General features: G+C 61.3%; 2 protein-coding genes across 2 annotated transcripts in view; both read left to right on the top strand.

Moving 5' to 3' along the window:
• The first annotated feature begins 85 nt into the window (after positions 1–85).
• Positions 86–18,715, top strand: IGSF9 (immunoglobulin superfamily member 9). The gene is given in 22 exon segments (XM_034667302.1): positions 86–227; positions 2,009–2,258; positions 2,473–2,661; positions 9,053–9,205; positions 9,917–10,071; positions 10,318–10,435; positions 11,893–12,034; positions 12,119–12,264; positions 12,361–12,503; positions 13,669–13,809; positions 14,321–14,437; positions 14,616–14,766; positions 14,953–15,076; positions 15,332–15,507; positions 15,806–16,056; positions 16,216–16,300; positions 16,394–16,477; positions 16,480–16,509; positions 16,738–16,780; positions 17,083–17,943; positions 18,222–18,349; positions 18,534–18,715. Coding segments are annotated over 21 exon segments (3,477 nt in total). The 5' UTR covers positions 86–227; positions 2,009–2,200.
• Positions 18,716–20,359: 1,644 nt separating this feature from the next.
• The window catches only part of TAGLN2 (transgelin 2), an 8,251-nt gene continuing 7,468 nt past the window's right edge, over positions 20,360–21,142 (top strand). The window contains exon 1 of the mRNA XM_034667304.1: positions 20,360–20,516. The gene's annotated coding sequence lies outside the window, so the exon portion shown is untranslated. The remainder of the gene's footprint in view (positions 20,517–21,142) is intronic.

Genomic DNA, 21,142 nt, shown 5'->3' on the forward strand with positions numbered 1-21,142 from the left:
TTTTTTTTTTTTTTTTTTTTTTTTTTTTTTTTTTTTTTTTTTTTTTTTTTTTTTTTTTTTTTTTTTTTTTTTTTTTTTGGGGCTCGGGAGTCTGGGGGCGCGGAGCAAGCAGGCTTGGCGGTACCGTGGGATTCTTTGGGCAGCAGAACTAGAGTTCTGGGGACTGAAGTGGGATTTTTGGTGGGCGGGTGTGTGGGGGGTTCCCCGAGACCCGGAGGCGTCTGGAGGTAACGCGTGCTTGTGTGTGTGTGTGTGTGCGCGCGCGTGTCTGTGCAGGGGGGTGGGTCCTGGGGGGTTCCGAAAGGTAGAGTTCAGGGGTCCGGAGCAGGCGAAGGAGCAGGGAATTGGGGGTGGGGTATCAGAAGAGTATTGTGGGCTGAGGCCGGAGAATTTTGGGAGGGAGATTCCATGGGAGAGGATGGAAGAAGTGGGTGGGTGGGGATTCGGGAGGAGACAGGAAGGGAGTTCCTTGAAGCGCGGAGGACCTGGTGCAGTTGGAGATCAGGGGTGGGAAATGGGAATTTGGGGGGGACTGTGAGAAGTAGGGATAGCTGGAATCGGAGCACTTGGTGGGGAGACCAGACAGGTGAGGACATGGTGGGGGCGGAGGTGTAGGAAGATGTAGGAAAAGCAGAGGAATTCTGGGGAAACTCGGGAGGGAACTGGGGCTCCTATCCACTTGGAAAATGATCTGTCAGGGAAGAATGGAAGAGCTCGCTGGGGGTAGGGGGAAGCAAGGGGAATGTTTGCTGGTAGGTTGTGAGTTCATACCCCGGGGCCACTAAATAGAAGCCCGGGGTCAGGTTGAGGGACACAGAGGATGTTTTACAGCCAGTCCAAAACTGTGAGGCCAGGAGTGGGGTGGAGGCCACAGAGCAGAGTCCGCGTGGGTTTGGCAGGCCCCAGGCAGCCACACCCCTGCCCCCTGCCCGCTCTGACTATCCTAGATGCTCCGGGGCGGGGGCCAGCCAGAGTTCCTACCCCAGGCCTCACTCTGTACACCCTAGGGACTCGCAGACTTTTTGGCTTCTCCTGGATCTTGCCTCTAGGGTTAGGGAAGGGAAAGTCTGGCAAACCCTGGACCCGAGGACACTGGAGGACAGTGAATGGAAAGCACTGGGGTGAGGCTCCTGGGTCATGGTGTCTGGCAGAGGGAGGGCTGCCTGGCAGCCTCATGAAAGGAAAGTGGTGCCAGCTGCCTGTCCCGGGACCTGCCCAGACCTGGACAATGCTGCGGGGTGGGGTGGGGGGTGCTTTCCAGCAGGTGGGTGAGGATGTCCCTCCCCTCCCAGTGCCTGACTCACTCACTGCCGCTGTGTTGGGAGGCTGAATGGAGAAAGAGATGCAAGGTCTCCGGCTTCCAGGGTTCACAGAGGCTGGGGAAATAGGCAAGGAATTGTGCGTGTGGGTTCCCTTGGGGCCTCTTTGTGGGGTTCTGATCCAGGTTTTGCCCTTCACTGGCTCTGTGTCCCTGAGCAAAGCTGTCTGAGATCCTGGGGGTCCTTACCTGGCACGGTGGGGTGGAGGCCGTAGTGCGGTTCTACCTTGCAGTCTTGTTCTTAGCATCAGGACTAAGGAAGGAGAACGGAGAGGAGGCTGAGCCATGGGGCCTCTCCATCTCCCATTTTCCTGACACATCTTTTTCCAAGTGGATTGGAACCCCAGTTCCCTCCCAGCTCAGCTTTCTGAGCACTTACAGAACCCCGGGTTTCCCTGGAGTTCTTCTGCCTTTCTTAAAACCTTCCTACTCCTCTGCCCCACCCTCCCCATGTCCTCACCTGTCAGGTCTCCCCACCCAGTGCTCCCTGGCTCTTCCAGTGCCTCCACCCCGGCCCTGGGGGGCCGTTATTCCCCAGGGTGGCAGGATCTCTGGTCTCTGCGCCCCTTCCCTACTTATCTGCTCTCCTCTCTCTTCCTTTGCTCTCATCCTGGCCTTTCTCTAACTGTGGGGTTTCTTTGGTCCTGAGTGGAGGCCAGTTCTGTATGTTGCCCTGTATTTTGCGTTTAGATCTGGCGGTGCTACGGGGAGCGGCTTCCTCGGGTGTGATGTGCCCCAAGCCCTAATCAGCCAGAAGAGTGAGAGCTGAACCCTGCCACCCGATCAGAAGGCTCTGTGGGGCTTGCTGGGCTGTGGACACCCTGGGCCCCTCCATCTGGGCCCCCGTGGGTAGGAGGGGCCGGGCGAGCAGGCAGCTGGGCTATGGTGCGGTGCCTCGGTGTGGCCATTCTCAGCCTGGTCATCAGCCGGGGGGCTGACGGTGAGCTGGACTCCCTGGGCTCAGGAGCAACCCTCGGGCCTTGGAGTGGGGGGCGTTCCCTGGGGAGGGTCACGGGGGGTAGGGCTGGTTCGGGAGAAGTTGAGGATTCTCTCAATCACCCCACCTCACAAAGTCCTGGGGAGCCGTCAGAACTACTGAGGAACATCGTCTCCCAGCCCTCACTGGGGCCCCTGCTGTCGGCCCCTCCGCGCAGGTCGAGGGAAGCCTGAGGTGGTGTCAGTGGTGGGCCGGGCTGGCGAGAGTGCGGTGCTGGGCTGTGACCTGCTGCCCCCGGCTGGCCGGCCCCCCCTGCATGTCATCGAGTGGCTGCGCTTTGGATTCCTGCTTCCCATCTTCATCCAGTTTGGCCTCTACTCTCCCCGCATCGACCCTGATTACGCGGGTAAGACTTGTCCTCAGGTGGGAGGTTGGGAGGTGTTCCAACACCAACGAAGGTGAGCTGGGGGGGTGGAGGGCAAGACCTCTTCTTTACGGCTCTGCCTTCCCCTCCCCCATTGTCTCAAATGCCAGTTAGGAGGTTCTGGGCCTCTGGGCAGTGGGCATGGGCAGCAGGGTGGGAGGACCTGTGACCCTCTGCTTCTGCACTGGGGGCTCAGTCTGGGCTGAGTACAGAAGAGCATGCGCGTGGGGGGCCGGCTGGCAAGGGCCAGGTTCCCTAAAGATCAGGGAACGGATGGGGCCAGGCTGGGTCCCTCCCTCAGGTGGCTCCTGTCCGGATTTAAACTAGTGTATAGGCCTCCCAGGGGCCACCTTCTGCCCCCGCTGGCTCCCTCAGAGGGCTTGGCTTCCTCCTGATCCCAGACGGACCCCTAATCTGAGCGGACCCCTAATCTGAGCGGTTTACTGCAGGCCTCAGAGGGCAGCATGTGGGAGGGCCCGAGGTGGGGGCTGGGGCTCCTGAGCAAGTCTTCCTGCCTCCTTTTCTGATGGAGACCAGACCGGAGACCAGACCCAGACCGGGAAAGGCCACCTGGGGGACGTTGGTGGGGGAGGAGACCCCCACCTTTTCCCTCTTGAGTTTGAATCCTGAGAGCAGCCCTAGGATTGGCTGAGGGGCAGGCTGAGCTCAGGCAGGTATTGCTGAAGGAAGAGTTTATTTTCAAACTGGGGGCAGTTGTTGGCAAACAGCCTGGTGGGAGCGTATGTGTCTACACAGGCCCTGTGAGAGCTGATGAAAGCAGGCCCCAAATAGGACGGTGGGGGAAAAACGGCTTTGCCCACCAGCCTCCCTCCCTGCCTCTGCCTGCTGGTCGGGAGGGGTTTGCGCCCTGGGTCTGAGGCTGGGCCGCCACAGAATGTTCCTTGAGTGAGGCCAGGGCAGATACAGGTGGGGCAGCGGAGGGAGAGGGCTTTTTCTGGGGGATGTAAAACTGTCCTCTCAGGCAGACAAGCCACTACACCCAGTGACCCCTGGCAACTTCGTGACCCGTGGGTTTCCTTTCTCTCTGTTGCTCCTTGGAGCTGCAAGGGCTGTGAGCCGTCACCCCTGGGGCTCTTCCTACCCTGCCCTTTGTGTCCACCCCTGCCCCCAGTCTGGAGCTCCTGGTCTGGCCTGCGCTAGTCTGGGGAGTCAGGGCCCTGGGGGGAGGCCCCCCGGGCCCATTAACTCTCTTACTGCCTCCCAGCGTGGAAGGGGCCTCTCAGCCTTTGTGTAGGGGACTCGGAACTGCAGTTGCTAGGCAACAGGAGGTGGAGGTTGCTAAGGACAATGCTGGCCTGTCATAAGCCCTCTGGGCAAGTGAAGGAGAGATGGTCCGGGACTGTGTGTGAGGCGGGTGGCCTAGAATGTGGGAGGGACCGCGCCAGAGACCAAAGCGCCCCATCTTTGAGGACTCCAGAATCCATCTGGCGGATTCACAGACTGGCACAGAGGAGTAAAGGAACGGGCTGGGACGGCATCCGGGATGCAGGTAGCGACTGTCAGGCACCCAGCACAGAGCCGGCGCGGGGTGCCTTCGTGGCCCTGGTGCCCAGGGGGATGGCGGCCTTGGCTTACGCCACACCAGCTCCCGGGTGGCTTTCAGACCTGCTCTTGTAATCCACGCGCCAGCTTTGGTCTTCGGCTTTCGTGCTGTCTTTCTTGGTAGTTTGAAGGTAGCCCGCGTGGCAGAAAGCCACAGGTTTTCTCTCTGTCCTGAGGTGTGTGGTTCAAAGCAGTTCTCCCCCTCTGTTCAGAACGCCAGCTCTCTCCAGTCATCTCCCCTTGCTACCCTTCTGGTGGTCCCTGGAAGTCCTCAGTATTCCTCTCGCTTGGCGGTCCTTGGAATATCTGGACACGGCAAGCACGGTTTCTTGAACTGTGTGTATGTGAACTTGTACGTGCGTGTGGGTTCTCTGCCTTCCGAGAGCTTGAGAGCAGAGACTGTGTCTCCTGCTCCCTTTACACACCCCTGAGTGTGGGAGGTCTGGAGCCCGTCAGGCTCTGGCCCTGCAGGTCCTTTCCTCTAAGTGATATCTTGGGAGGATTAAATAGGGTACCTAATAGCCCATGGTCCAGGGTCAGGGCTCAGTCACCCTTTGTCTTCTCCCTTCCTTGTAGAACTTGAAGGTTCACCATCGTGAGAGGTTGCTACCCTGTGGCACTTGGGAGAGGTCGCATGCTGGTGTCTGCAGGGCTCTGTGGCCGGACAGATTGGGGTGATGGAGGAATCCCGGGGCGGGGCGGAGGGGTGTGATTATGTTAAATATTGACCTGCAAAGTCTAGGCTTATCTCCTGGGTGGGGATTTCAACACGTAGCCCAGGAAGCAGGTCCCCACCCATCCTGGAGAGTCCACACCCCCGGACCTCATCCTTGGAAGAAAAAAGTCCCTGGCCTGAGATCGCCAGGCCAGCCTGAATGTGACCNACCAACGAAGGTGAGCTGGGGGGGTGGAGGGCAAGACCTCTTCTTTACGGCTCTGCCTTCCCCTCCCCCATTGTCTCAAATGCCAGTTAGGAGGTTCTGGGCCTCTGGGCAGTGGGCTGATGGGCAGCAGGGTGGGAGGACCCGTGACCCTCTGCTTCTGCACTGGGGGCTCAGTCTGGGCTGAGTACAGAAGAGCATGCGCGTGGGGGGCCGGCCGGCAAGGGCCAGGTTCCCTAAAGATCAGGGAACGGATGGGGCCAGGCTGGGTCCCTCCCTCAGGTGGCTCCTGTCCGGATTTAAACTAGTGTATAGGCCTCCCAGGGGCCACCTTCTGCCCCCGCTGGCTCCCTCAGAGGGCTTGGCTTCCTCCTGATCCCAGACGGACCCCTAATCTGAGCGGACCCCTAATCTGAGCGGTTTACTGCAGGCCTCAGAGGGCAGCGTGTGGGAGGGCCCGGAGGTAGGGGCTGGGGCTCCTGAGCAAGTCTTCCTGCCTCCTTTTCTGACGGAGACCAGACCGGAGACCAGACCGGGAAAGGCCACCTGGGGGACGTTGGTGGGGGAGGAGACCCCCACCTTTTCCCTCTTGAGTTTGATTCCTGAGAGCAGCCCTAGGATTGGCTGAGGGGCAGGCTGAGCTCAGGCAGGTGTTGCTGAAGGAAGAGTTTATTTTCAAACTGGGGGCAGTTGTTGGCAAACAGCCTGGTGGGAACGTATGTGTCTACACAGGCCCTGTGAGAGCTGATGAAAGCAGGCCCCAAATAGGACGGTGGGGGAAAAACGGCTGTGCCCACCAGCCTCCCTCCCTGCCTCTGCCTGCTGGTCGGGAGGGGTTTGCGCCCTGGGTCTGAGGCTGGGCCGCCACAGAATGTTCCTTGAGTGAGGCCAGGGCAGATACAGGTGGGGCAGCGGAGGGAGAGGGCTTTTTCTGGGGGATGTAAAACTGTCCTCTCAGGCAGACAAGCCACTGCACCCAGTGACCCCTGGCAACTTCGTGACCCGTGGGTTTCCTTTCTCTCTGTTGCTCCTTGGAGCTGCAAGGGCTGTGAGCCGTCACCCCTGGGGCTCTTCCTACCCTGCCCTTTGTGTCCACCCCTGCCCCCAGTCTGGAGCTCCTGGTCTGGCCTGCGCTAGTCTGGGGAGTCAGGGCCCTGGGGGGAGGCCCCCCGGGCCCATTAACTCTCTTACTGCCTCCCAGCGTGGAAGGGGCCTCTCAGCCTTTGTGTAGGGGACTCGGAACTGCAGTTGCTAGGCAACAGGAGGTGGAGGTTGCTAAGGACAATGCTGGCCTGTCATAAGCCCTCTGGGCAAGTGAAGGAGAGATGGTCCGGGACTGTGTGTGAGGCGGGTGGCCTAGAATGTGGGAGGGACCGCGCCAGAGACCAAAGCGCCCCATCTTTGAGGACTCCAGAATCCATCTGTTGGATTCACAGACTGGCACAGAGGAGTAAAGGAACGGGCTGGGACGGCATCCGGGATGCAGGTAGCGACTGTCAGGCACCCAGCACAGAGCCGGCGCGGGGTGCCTTCGTGGCCCTGGTGCCCAGGGGGATGGCGGCCTTGGCTTACGCCACACCAGCTCCCGGGTGGCTTTCAGACCTGCTCTTGTAATCCACGCGCCAGCTTTGGTCTTCGGCTTTCGTGCTGTCTTTCTTGGTAGTTTGAAGGTAGCCCGCGTGGCAGAAAGCCACAGGTTTTCTCTCTGTCCTGAGGTGTGTGGTTCAAAGCAGTTCTCCCCCTCTGTTCAGAACTCCAGCTCTCTCCAGTCATCTCCCCTTGCTACCCTTCTGGTGGTCCCTGGAAGTTCTCAGTATTCCTCTCGCTTGGCGGTCCTTGGAATATCTGGACACGGCAAGCATGGTTTCTTGAACTGTGTGTATGTGAACTTGTACGTGCGTGTGGGTTCTCTGCCTTCCGAGAGCTTGAGAGCAGAGACTGTGTCTCCTGCTCCCTTTACACACCCCTGAGTGTGGGAGGTCTGGAGCCCGTCAGGCTCTGGCCCTGCAGGTCCTTTCCTCTAAGTGATATCTTGGGAGGATTAAATAGGGTACCTAATAGCCCATGGTCCAGGGTCAGGGCTCAGTCACCCTTTGTCTTCTCCCTTCCTTGTAGAACTTGAAGGGTCACCATCGTGAGAAGTTGCTACCCTGTGGCACTTGGGAGAGGTCGCATGCTGGTGTCTTCAGGGCTCTGTGGCCGGACAGATTGGGGTGATGGAGGAATCCCGGGGCGGGGCGGAGGGGTGTGATTATGTTAAATATTGACCTGCAAAGTCTAGGCTTATCTCCTGGGTGGGGATTTCAACACGTAGCCCAGGAAGCAGGTCCCCACCCATCCTGGAGAGTCCACACCCCCGGACCTCATCCTTGGAAGAAAAAAGTCCCTGGCCTGAGATCGCCAGGCCAGCCTGAATGTGACCATTCCCCTCCTCTTCCCTGACCGCACTAGGGGCACCACTGGCTTCAATTATATTTTGGAAAGATTCTACCTGGAGGTAGAAGAGAACCAGACGCAGAGCGTCTGGGCACTAGAATTTCTAGTATTAGGAAGGGCCGATGAGGGCACTGTCCAGTCGGTTGGTGCGGGCACACGGAAGGGACTTGTCTTAGAGCGGCGGTGGTTTAGTGTAACCCCAAAGATTTAGAAAATCTCGTCCGTCCGCAGCAGAGGTCAAGGTGTGGTGGGCTGATGCAGGTAACGGGAGGTGGGCTCAAGGCAGGGAGACGACCTGGTGGGCTGTGGAGTAACTCAGGGGAGAGATGCTACGAGACCACCATAGGTGAGGATGCTGGAGAAGCAACAGGTATCGAGGAGGCAGAATTTCGAAGATTTGCCGAGCACGTGGGTGTGGGAGGTAACAGACAGGAGTTTAGACGGTCCCCGGTGTCTGGTAGGGCGGCTTGGTGCATGGTGGGGCTGGCCATTGCTGGGGGCAAAGGAAAGGATGGGTTACCAGGCAAGGGGCAGGGTCGAGCTCGAGTCCGGCTTCTGATTTCAAATCTTGTGCTCGTTTGTTTGTCCAACAGTATGTGAGCGCCTGCTGAGGCCCCGTGTTCCCTGCGCTCCCCCCTGGCCAGATTCGTCTTCCCTCTTTTACAGATGAAACCGAAGTTGGCTTACTTGTCCAAGGGAGTCTCTCTGGCTCCCAAGTGCGGGTCTCTGTCGCTAGGCTGCCCTGCCAGGGACACCTGAAGCTGTGCGGGGAGGGTGCGTGGGGATATGGAGGGAGGCCTCCGTCTGAGCCTGGTGGCGTGCCGGATGCTGACTGAGGATGGACACGTGCGTCTGCCCGTGCTGTGGCTGTGTGGCTTTGTGGAGCTCCCCGTGGCCAGCCGGCCGGGGCCTGGGTGCCCTGGGGCGTGAGGGGATGGGGTGAGGAGGCTGCTGACCTTGCTGCCTGGCTGGGCTGGACTCTGGCCACTCTAAGGCGCTTAGGCCGTTGATAATAGCCCTGAGGGATTAGGGGCTTTAGGAGGCGAGGTCTGGGTCCCTGCTCGGGCCCCAAATGCTGCTGAGGTTTCCAGGGACAGTCCTCTGGCAGGAGGAGTACTCTGGGAGCCAGACCTTGCCCCTGTAAAGAGTCCTGGAGTGGGGGGCAGGTCCTGTAAAAACCACTGTGAGACTAAGTGTGGCTCTTAAGCCCGCCCTCCCCCAACAGCCCTTGAAGTCCCCTGCGGTCCACCTGCTGCTGCTCTGGGTCTCTCTCTGTCTAAACTGGGTCCCAGCTGCTGAAAGGCAGGGGTGATCTGGGGCGGAATGAAGGGATCTGCCCTCAGTGACCCCACCCCACCTGTGTCTCTCCGGGCCAGGCAGAGGGAGAGAGGGGTAACTGGGTTACCTTTATCAGGGTAACTGGAGGAGACTGGGCCTGTTCTTGAGCTCTGAGAATAACCAGTGTGACCAGGGGTTTGGGGCTCCTCTCCCAGGGCGAGTCCGGCTGCAGAAGGGGGCATCTCTCCAGATTGAGGGGCTCCGAGCAGAAGACCAGGGCTGGTATGAGTGCCGAGTGCTCTTCCTGGACCAGCACAGCCCTGAGGACGACTCTGCTAACGGCTCCTGGGTGCACCTCACAGTCCATTGTACGAAGCTGGGAGCAGGTGGTGGTGAAGGGAGGGGGGCAGCATGATGGGGACCTATGGCTAGGGGGCAGGGGGGCCGTTCCAGTGCCCCATCTTTGCTGACACCCCTTGTTGCTGGCTCATTGTCTGCATCTTACCCCTCCCACCCCCACCTCGGCCCTTCCAGTTCTTCAGTCTAAGTCCCAAGTGCCTGCTAGGCTCCGTTGGACCCCCCTCTTCCCGTCTTCCCTGTTCCTGCCTCTCTGGCCCAGAGAGGAGAATGGGACAGGGCTGGTGGGCCCTGAGCAAAACATAGCTCATCTCTATATACAGCATGTTGGTTTTCAAAACACCTTTTAACCCAGTACCTCATGAATTTTCTCAGCCCTAAGAAGGAAGGAAGGTCCTAATCATTCCCACTGCATTGCGGAGGCTGGATCATGCCACTGAGTAGGGGCAAAGCAGAGTCTAGAACCCGGGCCTCCTGACTCCCAGAGCACTGCCCGAGGCCACTGGCTCTCCCCCAGCTCCCAGCCCGTGTCGAGCCCCCGTTGCCAGCTCTACAGGCCAGTGCGGGGATGGGCTGGTGCCTTCCTCCCTTGGCCCTGAGTGCAGCAGGTGGGGTGGCCCCGGGCTGGTGGGCTGAGGGCTACAGCCCTGACCTGCCTCCCTGGCCCTTGGACACTGCTCTTTGGACTGATATCTGGCACCCCCCGATGCCTCTCTCTGCAGCGCCCCCTCAATTCCTGGAGACACCTCCCCAGGTGCTGGAAGTTCGGGAACTGGAGGCTGTGACCCTGCGTTGTGTGGCCCGGGGCAGCCCGCAGCCTCATGTGACTTGGAAGCTCAGAGGAGAGGACCTTGGCCAGGGCCAGGGTCAGGTGCAAGTGAGCCCTGGGGCTGGGTAGGGGGTGCCCGATAGAGTGTGAGGGGCAGGTGGAGGCCTGGGAGGGGGGCTGGAGGATGGGGGCAAAGGCCACGCTGGGAGACTGGCCAGAGGAGGGGCTTTGCCTTGGCTTCCTGAGCCTGGCGTGCTGCCTCCCTCTGCCGGCCAGCCTCGGGAGTGCAGGGTCTGAGGCCGGCCAGAGGGAAGGGGAGGCACAGGGTACCTTCCTCATCCCCTCCTACCCCAGGTGCAGAATGGGACGCTGTGGATCCGGCAGGTGGAGCGAGGCAGCTCCGGAGTCTACACCTGCCAGGCCTCCAGCACCGAGGGCAGCGCCTCCCACGCCACCCAGCTGCTGGTGCTAGGTGCTGTCTGGGGGGAGGGCCGGGAACCGGGCCCCCAAAGGAGGGGCCGTGACCTGTGGCTGGGGGTGCACACATCAGGAGCGGGAACAGGTGTGTGGAGGGGGGGGGCTCCCAGTGTAGGCTGGTGCTACAAAACCAGCGCTGTATTTTAAAAGGATCCGTGAATGGACAAGTAAACATGTAGTGCCCAGCAGTGTGCAGCGTGACCCCCGATCCACCATTTCCTCGTCTGACAAGGAGGTTCATATCTGCATTTTAGGACTATTACAGAATTTAACCGAGCACAGTGATCAGCACTTAGTAATTCCTGTCCAAGTCCTTCTGAGGAAAGCTGGGAAGCAGGGCCTGGACTGTGCCTGCAGACAGCGTGCTCCGCAGAGAAGTCAGGGGAGCGAGCCAAGTGACGCTGTCCTTGGTACTGCGGGTGGGCCTCGTCCGGGCGGCGGGAAGGTCCCCATGAGTCTTGCCTACCCTGCTAACCTTGGGCACCTCTCCGCTCTTCTCTGCCTCTGAGCCTTCATTTCTTCATCTGGGAAAGGGAGACAGTAATTCCTCCCACAGAAGGCCCCTGAGGATTAAAAGAGATGGTGTGGTAAGGTGCTTAGCGGAGGGCCCGGCGTACCAGTGGTGGTCTCGACGCCAGCCTGTATCGTTACCTCTTATGACTGACTCCTGGCGCAGCAGAGCCCAGGGAGGGGCGAGGACAGTGGAACAGCAGGTGGGAGAGACTGTGTGGCCTGGCCAGGCTGCGGGAAGAGCGTTCCCAATGGAGTTCAGAGAGCAAAGTCAGGGCAGTGGGAACAAGGCTGGCACGGGGCAGAGCCGGCTGCCCATACTGACCTGAAGAGTCTGTAACGGTTGGGCAGGCCGGGAGCTCTTGGATCATGAGGGCCCACGAGTCTAGAGCAAGAAGTTTGAGCTTCATGTGGTAGGAACCAGGAGCTGTTGTGAGTTCTTGAGCGGAAGCGTTCCGTGGCCTAAGGGGGCATTTCTGCATGAATGGCCGCGGAGCGGCAGAGATGGGGGAGCTGGGATCAGGGATTGCTGTAGTATCTTGGGGTAAGGTATTGGGTATTTGCAGTAGGGTAGGACATGCAGAGGTGACTTTAGATGGGACAGATGAGGGACGTAAAAGGTAAATGAGCAGAGAATAAAACCGATTCCCTCTCCCCCCCACACGCACATGCATACACACTCATACATGCGTGCACGCAGACACAGCTTCTAGGCAGGAGAAACTGGGTGGATGGTGGTGTTCCTGGAGGGCAGGGGACCTGGTCTGGGGGAGAGAGGGAACTTTTTTCATGTACAGGGTTAGGGCCCGTTTCAGTTTCCCGAGGCCCTGTAACTGCCCTCTGTATTCCAGAGGGCAGATCGGGAAGAACTACAGAAGTGACCTCAGGGTTCTGGGAGGACTGTGGCCTGAGGCCCCTCTCTCCCCTTGTGCTCCCCCGCAGGTCCCCCAGTCATTGTGGTGCCCCCCAAGAACAGCACGGTCAATGCCTCCCAGGATGTTTCCTTGGCTTGCCGGGCTGAGGCGTACCCCACTAACCTCACCTATAGCTGGTTCCAGGACAGCACCAATGTATTCCACATTAGGTGAGGCCCCGGGGGTGGGTAGGGGACTGGTAGCAGACTTTGAGGAGCAAGCCTGGAGCCCGGCCCACATGTGCCATTTTGCAGCCGCCTGCAGCCCCGAGTGCGGATCCTGGTGGACGGAAGCCTTCGGCTGCAGGCCACCCAGCCCGATGACGCGGGCCGCTACACCTGCGTGCCCAGCAACGGCCTCCTGCGCCCGCCCTCGGCCTCTGCCTACCTCACTGTGCTCTGTAAGCCTGACCCTGCTCCCTCCCTGGCCTGCTCCCCTCCCCTGGGCCAGGCCGAGCTCCTGCCCTCCAACCTGCCACTGCTCCCCCCCCACCCAGACCCAGCCCAGGTGACAACAATGCCTCCTGAGACGCCCCTGCCTGTAGGCATGCGGGGGGTGATCCGGTGCCCGGTCCGTGCCAACCCCCCACTGCTCTTTGTCAGCTGGACCAAGGATGGGCAGGCCCTACAGCTGGATAAGGTAGGGGCCTCAGGCAGGGGGAAGGAGGGGCTTAGCTTGGTGTTCTCCTAGTCGGGACAGCTGGGCTGGAGTTAGCTCCGTTGAATCCAAGTCGGCGACTGGGGATACACTTCCTCGCCGGGGCTGTGTGGGGTGTTTGGGGAGCAAGAGCACAGCATCCGTCCTTAAGGAGGGCACAGCCCAGAGGGGGTAGGGTGGCAGCACAGACGCTGTGCTGGAAGGCCAGGGCTGGTTGAGGACAGATCAGCAGCAACTTCTGCGACTTTGGTGATGGGCCTTGCGGGGTGCACAGACGTTCCAAGGGGACACCAGGGCCCCGAGGCAGGGAGCAGTGCAGTGTGTAGGGCATGATGAATCCTCGAGGTTGGGGGGAGTCGCAGTGCCTGCGGGGACCTGATGCTACAGAGAAAGCTCGAGGGACAGGTTGGGGCCAAAATGAAGAACTGTGGATGCCAAGTGACTATGACATCGTTCCCAGGTGATCTTTGTCTGCAAGGAGGACACATTCCTTGTGGGCTACCACTGTGTCTTTGAATCCCAGTGCCCCCGGGGCTTCCGCAACAGGGCTCAGTACATTTTTGTTGAATGTTACAAAGAAAAAAGTCTGCAGGCAGTTGGAGCCAGTGAAGTTGTCCAAGCAAGGGTGTGATAGCTTGGGAGCTCTGGGTAGGAGTTGAGTCTGTCAGGGAATGGAGGACAGAGTGGACAAAGGGAGAGGGGTTCAGAGGCTGTTGAGATGATCCAGGGGAGAGGTGAGGAGGTCATGGGGGTGGACAGGCGTCACGCCTAGACAAAGCCTTCCCAGAGGACAGAGCTGGTGAGCATTTGGATGGGGGAGTGAGGAGTCTGGGGTTAGGGGGGACGGTGGGGCCCTTAACACAGAAATAGAGAAGCCAGGGAAAGGAAGGGATTTGGGGTGGAAGATGCAGACTCTCATCGTGGAGTGCTGGGAAGACAAGTGGGGGACACCCGGGCAGGCAGGGAGCCCCCTACCAGGGCTTGGCTCCAGGGGGCGCCACCGGAAAGAGAAGGGAGGGACTGGAGTTGAGAGAGAGGTCAGGCCTGGCGGAGGAGTCCTCTGCAGGGAGGCTGCTTTCCCCTCCCTCTCCCGCCCCTGCCCAGCTGCTTTGACTAGTGGCCATCTCCTCTCTCCTCTTCCCTCCAGCTCCCCGGCTGGTCCCAGGGCCCGGAGGGCTCACTGATCATTGCCCTGGGGAACGAGGACGCTCTGGGAGAATACTCCTGCACCCCCTACAACAGTCTCGGTACCGCAGGGCCCTCCCCGGTGACCCGTGTGCTGCTCAAGGTGAGGCTGTGGACGGGCCAGCAGCACAGAGCCAGGTGGCCGAGGATACGCCCTGGCCCTGACACCGGCTGACCGAGGGGTGGGGTGGTCACATGTGGGGAGGGGCTTCCAAGTCTGTTTCCCACGGTGGGCACAGCTGGAGTTGTCAGACGCCATCCCAGAGGTTTCTGCAGAGCTGGTGCTGGGGAGGTGGGACGGGAAGCACCCACATCCTAAGTAAGATACCCCGCCGGTCCAACTCATGAACCTTGGCCTCTCTGGAGGGGAAGGGGTGGATAGCAGAGGGGAGGGTGAAAGGGTGTTCTGTGGAGGTTTATACATCCCCAGAAAGGCCTCCCAGCCCCCCAGTCCTTGTGCAGCCCCCCATGTCCCTCCAGCCCCTCCAGGAAGCAGAGACTACAGGTAGGGAGATGGGGCCTGAGACAGGATGGGCCAGGAGCTCCAGAGAGAGGGGAGTGGCCCTTAGATAGCAGGGTGAGAGGCCCCTCCCGATGCCAGATCTGGCTTGCAGGCTCCCCCAGCTTTTCTAGAACGGCCCAAGGAAGAATACTTCCAAGAAGTAGGGCGGGAGCTACTCATCCCCTGCTCTGCCCAAGGAGACCCCCCTCCTGCTATCTCTTGGGCCAAGGTAAGGCTCCTGACCCTGCTCTGTCTGCGTTCACGCCCACTACATCCCTGCCTCTCCCTGCCCCTGGTCATTCTATAGGAAGGAGGGGGCCGGCAGGGGCAGGGTGGGGAGGACACTGGAGCTGCCCTTGGTGAGGGGTGGCTGCGTGTGTCCTCAGGGCTGACCAGTGGTTCCGTAGGTGGGCCGGGGGCTGCAGGGCCAGGCCCAGGTGGACAGCAACAGTAGCCTCATCCTGCGGCCATTGACCAAGGAGGCCCATGGGCGCTGGGAGTGCACTGCCAGCAACACTGTGGCCCGAGTGGCCACCTCCACACATGTCTACGTGCTGGGTTAGTGGCTAGAGGGCCGGCTGGGGGCTAGAGGAGACGGGGGGAGGGATTATTTCTGGAGGTCCATGGTAGGTGGGGGAACACCTGGGATGATAGGTAAAGGTCAGAGGCCCTGGGACTCCCCTTAGCTCTTCACCTTCCCTCAGGGCCCTGACTATCGTCCCTCTCTCAATTCCCCCTCCCCAGGCACCAGCCCCCATGTTGTCACCAATGTGTCCGTGGTGCCTTTGCCCAAGGGTGCCAATGTCTCCTGGGAGCCTGGCTTTGATGGCGGCTATCTGCAGAGATTCAGTGTCTGGTATACCCCACTGTGAGTGACCTGCCCCTGCCATTCCTGTCCCTCCTCCCCTCCCCCCCCATTGCATCTGGCCCTCTGCCCTTTCCCCCACCGCTCCAGCCCAGCCCTGCCCTAACTCTGCCCTATTTCCAGGGGATCTTAGCTGTTCAGGGCCCAGGTCCTGAGACCCCGAACGGCTGAGGGGAGGGGACAGGTCAGATCTCTGGACTCCAAAGCTTCCTTGCCCTGCTAGTTCATGAGGTGCCCCCATTTCCTCACGTCCTCCAGGGCCAAGCGTCCTGACCGAACCCACCATGACTGGGTGTCCCTGGCAGTGCCTGTGGGGGCTGCTTACCTCCTCGTGCCAGGGCTGCAGCCCCATACCCAGTACCAGTTCAGCGTCCTAGCTCAGAACAAGCTGGGCAGCGGGCCCTTCAGCGAGATCGTCTTGTCTGCCCCTGAAGGTGCGAGACCTCAGCCCCCAGAGCAGCTGACAGGGTGGGAAAGGACTGCTAGGGAAACCCGGGATGTGGGATGACCTGGGAGGGAGGGAGAAGAGGTGCTGGGCAGCTTCTCGGGGTCCATAGGGGTTTGTGGAACATGATTGAGGTTTGTCTTTAGGGGCTCTGGGAGAATGTCTGGGCACGGAGATGGGGGCGGGGTGGTGGTGAGAGAGGGGTTGGCATGTGGTGGAAAGGGCAGGGGACGGGGGAAGGAGCACTAGAAGCCCTATCTCCATCATGCCTATCTGTCCTGTTTCAGGACTTCCCACCACACCAGCTGCCCCCAGGCTTCCGACGACTGAGATGCCCCCTCCCCTGTCACCTCCCCGAGGCCTGGTGGCAATGAGAACACCCCGGGGGGTGCTCCTGCATTGGGATCCCCCGGAACTGGTCCCTGAGATGCTGGATGGCTACGTCCTGGAGGGACGGCAAGGCTCCCAGGGCTGGGAGGTGCTGGACCGGGCCGTGGCCGGCACGGAAATGCAGCTGCTGGTGCCAGGACTCATCAAGGTGGGTGTGGAGGCTGGCACAGGGACGTTCCTCCCCTCGGCGGTCCAGGCCCAGCCCCAGCCTCCAAACCTCAGCTTCCCACCCTAACCTAGCAACCGCAGTGTTTCTGAATGGGGGTGGTGCTAGGCCCTGACCCCCTTCCTGGACCCCCACCCCCAGGACGTTCTCTATGAGTTCCGCCTCGTGGCCCTCGCGGGTAGCTATGTCAGCGATCCCAGCAACACGGCCAACGTCTCCACTTCCGGTGAGCTCCCAGCGGGAGGGCAGAGCTCTGGGCACGGGGGCTCCGAGCCCACTGTCGTGGCCACCGACCCCCCTCTCGTGGCCCTTTGCCCAGGCCTGGAGGTCTACCCCTCGCGCACGCAGCTGCCAGGCCTCCTGCCCCAGCCGGTCCTGGCCGGCGTGGTGGGCGGGGTCTGCTTCCCCGCCGTCGCCGCAAGCGCCTCCGCCAAGGTAGGCCCCTGAGGCCGCGCCCACGGCAGGGCCCCGCCCCTAAGCCCCGCCCCCGGCGGTGGAAGGCCCCACCCCCACCCCCCTCCGCGCGGGGCCAGGTGCGTCCTGTCCGCCTGCACAGTCCGGGGGCAGGAGGGGTTGCCAGCGGGCCATGGTTGAGGCTCACGCCTGGGGCCCGGGAAGGCCTGAGTTTTGCTGGTGTCACCTCTGGTTCTCCTGCCCGAACAGATGCGCCTCTTATCTTCTCTCCGCCCGGGAAGTCAGCTCCACAGTGAGTCCCTCCGCCTCCCTCTGCCTGCCCTCTGTGCCCACTATCTCAGCTTCCGTGGCGGGGCCTTGGGGCGGGCTGGGAGGGGCGGGACAGAAGTGAGAAGGAGGTGAGGATGGGAGTGCAGAGGCCCCAGCCCACTGTTGCCGGTGCATTTCCGCCACCTCTCCACCACGTGGGTCCTTGTCTCCCTTACTCTCCCTAGCTCTGCTCTGTTGTGCATCAAACCTCTCAAGGCCTGATGCTGGCTCCTGGGAGGGGGACTGGCCCCCTGCCACAGAGCCTGATCTCTTGTCCTTCCCCAGCTCGGCTCCAGGCTCCGGCAGCCCTGATAGTGTGGTGAAGCTGAAGCTGCAGGGTTCCCCAGTCCCCAGCCTGCGCCAGAGTCTGCTCTGGGGGGAGCCCGCTGGCCCCCCCAGTCCCCCTCCGGATCCTCCACCTAGTCGGGGGCCTTTACCCCTGGAGCCCATTTGCCGAGGACCAGATGGCCGCTTTGTCATGGCACCCAACGTGGGGACCCCCCAAGAAAGGTCAGGCTCTGAGCGAGCTGAACCTCGGACCCCGGCCCAACACCAGGCCAGGTCCTATGACTGCAGCAGCAGCAGCCCCAGTGGGATGCCCCAGCCTCTCTGCATTGCAGACATCAGCCCTGTGGGGCCCCCTCCTGCAGCCCCTCCTAGTCCTCTGCCTGGCCCAGGACCCTTGCTCCAGTACCTGAGCCTGCCGTTCTTCCGGGAGATGAATGTGGACGGGGACTGGCCCCCTTTTGAGGAGCCCACCCCTGCTCCACCCCCAGATTACATGGATACCCGGCCCTGCCCCACCTCCTCTCTCCTTCACCCCCTGGACTCCGACACTGTGTCCCCCAGAGCAGCGCTTCCTGGGGCAGTGATTGGGGCCGGGGCCACCACAGAGCCCCTGTACACAGCGCTGGCCGACTGGACGCTGAGGGACCGGCTGCTGCCAAGCCTTCTCCCTGCAGCCCCTCGGGGCAGCCTCACCAGCCAGAGCAGTGGGCGGGGCAGCGCCTCCTTCCTTCGGCCCCCCTCTACGGCCCCCTCTGCAGGAGGGAGCTACCTCAGCCCTGCTCCGGGAGACACCAGCAGCTGGGCCAGTGGCCCTGAGAAGTGGCCCCGAAGGGAGCATGTGGTGACAGTCAGCAAGAGGTGAGGACAGTCCCTGCTCACCCCTGCCCTGGCTCCAGTTCCTGCCCAGACTTCCCGGCCCTTCCTTGATGCCCTGTGCCTTCTGGGCTCTGCTCCCACCCTGGCACCAGGAGAACTTGTCTCCTTTTAGAAGAGGTCCTTTTTCTCCTCCTCTTGCTGAGGTCCAGGGATCTTCAGGGAACACATAGCCTCACCTGAGCTTCGGGGCTCTGGGTTGGGGCTTTTTTGGTCACCCTCGGTTTCTCTACCTGATACTGTACATTTGTCCCTTTTAACAGGAGGAACACGTCTGTGGATGAGAACTATGAGTGGGACTCAGAATTCCCTGGGGACATGGAATTGCTGGAGACTCTGCACCTGGGTTTGGCTGGCCCTCGACCCCGACCTGAAGCAGAGCCAGAGCTAGGTGTGAGAGCCCTCCAGAGAGGCCTCGCTGTCCACGTCGTCCCAGTCTGTTCCCAGTCGGGCCCCATGCCCCAGGCTTGCTGCTCCTTTTCCCTTGGCTCATCTGCATTGGCAGGGCCTGCGGGGCTTCATGGCGCCAGTGACCCTCAGACCTCTCCCTCTCCTGTTCTGCCCTCCCCTTGCAGATGTGAAGACTCCCGAGGAGGGCGGCCTCCCGAACACGGCCCATGCTCCGGGCCCTGAAGCCCGCTGCGCTGCCCTCCGGGAGGAATTCCTGGCTTTCCGGCGCCGCCGAGATGCTACTAGGGCCCGGTTACCCGTCTATAGACAGCCAGTTCCCCATCCTGAACAGGCCACTCTGCTGTGAAAGCTGGGTGAAGGTGCACAGCCCATGCAGAGGAGGGCCCAGCAAGACCCAGCTCCAGCCTGGAACACTGCCCCGTCCCTTTGGTACCCAGGCATAGCCCCTGATGGCAGGCGGGGGTGGGCTGGGTATGAGATGTCTATGCTGGGCCCCTAGAGCCTGGGGACTGGAACAAGGATCCTAGGTCTGCCCCTGTGTGTGTGTGTGTGTGTGTGTGTGTGTGTGTGTGGTAATGGTGATGGTGCTTGTGGCGTGGGTGAGGTTTTTTACAGGTGAATAAAGAAAGTCTGAAAAATGTTTCTGTGTGTCTTCTGCCTTTGAATTTGAGAGGGAGATAGGAAAATCCTTTGCAGAAAGCAGTGGGTCGGGGGTCCGCTCCAAAAGACCAGCCACTGAGTGAGATGCTGAGAAAACAAAGTTCCCGAAGTCCAGCCTTTGCCCTTGGCGAGTTCTTTCTAGCCAGTGAAGCAGGCAAAGAAACAGTTACAGTGTGATGTGATAAGTTCTGTGATAAAGCTATGTGTTGCATATTGTGGCCACACAAAGGAAGGAGTCCACAATGAGTGCTTATAGCAAGCGCTGGGACCGTGCTACCTGTGGGGGGGGGGGACCCTCATGGGGCGCGAGTAACAGCAATTGCAAACAGCTGAGCCCCCATTATGTGCCCGGCACTGCCTTAAGCTCCTTACACGGGTCATTTTCACCACCCTGTGGTAGGTCAAATTCCCAGTTCCATTTTATAGACTGGGGAACTGAAGCATAGAGGCTTGAGGAATTTGTCCAAAGTTCACACAGTGGATATGGAGTACAGCAGGTCAGAACTTGGTCAAGGGAGGGAAAGCATCCCAGGCAGAAGGCACAGAGGAGTGAAAACACTTGGTCTCCCAGGGACTCACTTGGTGCTGGAATATAAGATTGGGGAAGAGGGGATGGAGCGGTGGGAGGACACTGGTGGTTGATGTCCTTGGAAAACAGGCTAAACAGTAGCTTCTACCAAACAAAAGAACCCCACTGTTGGCTGTAGGCAGGGACTCCACGGGGAAAGGGGCGTACAGCTCAGTAGAAGCCTGAAGGGGGCGCTTCTCCAACCCCTAAACTATGCTCCCCTCCACTCAGACAGGGAAGAACTGCCAGCCTCCTCCTCCCCGCCCCCAGGTCTCTTCTGGTTCCTCCAGGATTAAGAGATGCCAGGTCAGAGAGGAGGAGACTGAGGGGAGAGAAGTCAGATCTGAACCCTGGGTCCCAAGCTGGTCACACCCCTTGGGCCCTGGGCAAAGAATGACCTCACTGTGAGTTCCTGCCCAGGCCTGAAGAAGGTGGAGAGCAGGAGCACGTGCGGGGACTGTCCTGACCTGCAGCCCCAGTCACACCCTAGTCACCTGGGGGGCGGGGAGGGTCTTCCTGCGCCTCGGTTTACCTAACCACCGTTTTTAGATCAAGACGCTCCTTCCCACATAAACACGCCTCTACTCTTGAGCTAAACTTCCAGGCAAAAAGCTTCCCACCAAGGCATAAGTTAAGAGCTCCGGGGTGGAGGCCGAGGTTCTCACGGGAGGCGACCACTGCTGTGGCCCGCGTAGACCCGGACTCCCCAGATCCTCGCCCAGGTTCCCACCCACCGCCCCCTCCCCGAAGCTCTGCCCTCGGCTCCCGCGCTGTGGCGCCTTTAAAGCCTCTGGGCGCTCGCCCCGCCCCGGGTCCGCCCCGTCCGAGGCGGGAGCCGCTGAAAACCCCCCAGCCCGGGCCGGGCGCGCCACTCGGCCCGCCGCCCCTGCCAGGAGTGTACCGCACCGGCCCGCTAAAGGTGAGCAGGGAGAGGGCGGGGGGCGCGCCCCCGGGATGCGGGAGGCCCGCGCTGGCGACTCGCTCCCGGGGCTGCGGCGAGGGTCCGACGACCGCTCTGCCCGCCGCGTGCTGTCAGGGTCCTGTCCCCAAGCCCCGACCCGGCATTGCTGGGCGATGAGGTCAGCCGAGGTTGCGGGTGCACGCACAGGGCGTGCGTCCGGAGCGGGGGGGATCCGGCCCTCGGGGGAGAGGAGCGGCGGGCGTCGGGGCTTGGCTAGCGCGCCCCGAGGGCGGGCGCGCCGGAGCTTCCCTGAGACCCTCGCTTCCCGGTTCCAGGAGCACGTGCGGGAGGTGCCCGCGCTCCGCGGCCCCGAGGCCGCCCTTTCCTTTTCTCTTCCCGCCGGCCGCCCTGCTGGCGAGTCGGGGGTCGCGGGCCGGAGAACACAGTCCCCCGATCTCGGGCTCCGGGGGCCGCAGTCCGCGCTGGCGGGCGGCTTGGGGGGAGGCGGCTGCTTGCGGGCGCTCCTGCCCCCGCGCCCGCCGGGGCCCCCACCCCGCGCCCCCTGCTGCTGGGAAAGCCGGCGGGGGCTGCGGGCCGGCGGCCGGGCGGGCTGCCCAGACCACTGCGTCACCCCAGCGGCGGGC

The sequence above is a fragment of the Ailuropoda melanoleuca genome, chromosome 8 (assembly GCF_002007445.2).
Source record: "Ailuropoda melanoleuca isolate Jingjing chromosome 8, ASM200744v2, whole genome shotgun sequence".
Lineage (NCBI taxonomy): Eukaryota > Metazoa > Chordata > Mammalia > Carnivora > Ursidae > Ailuropoda > Ailuropoda melanoleuca.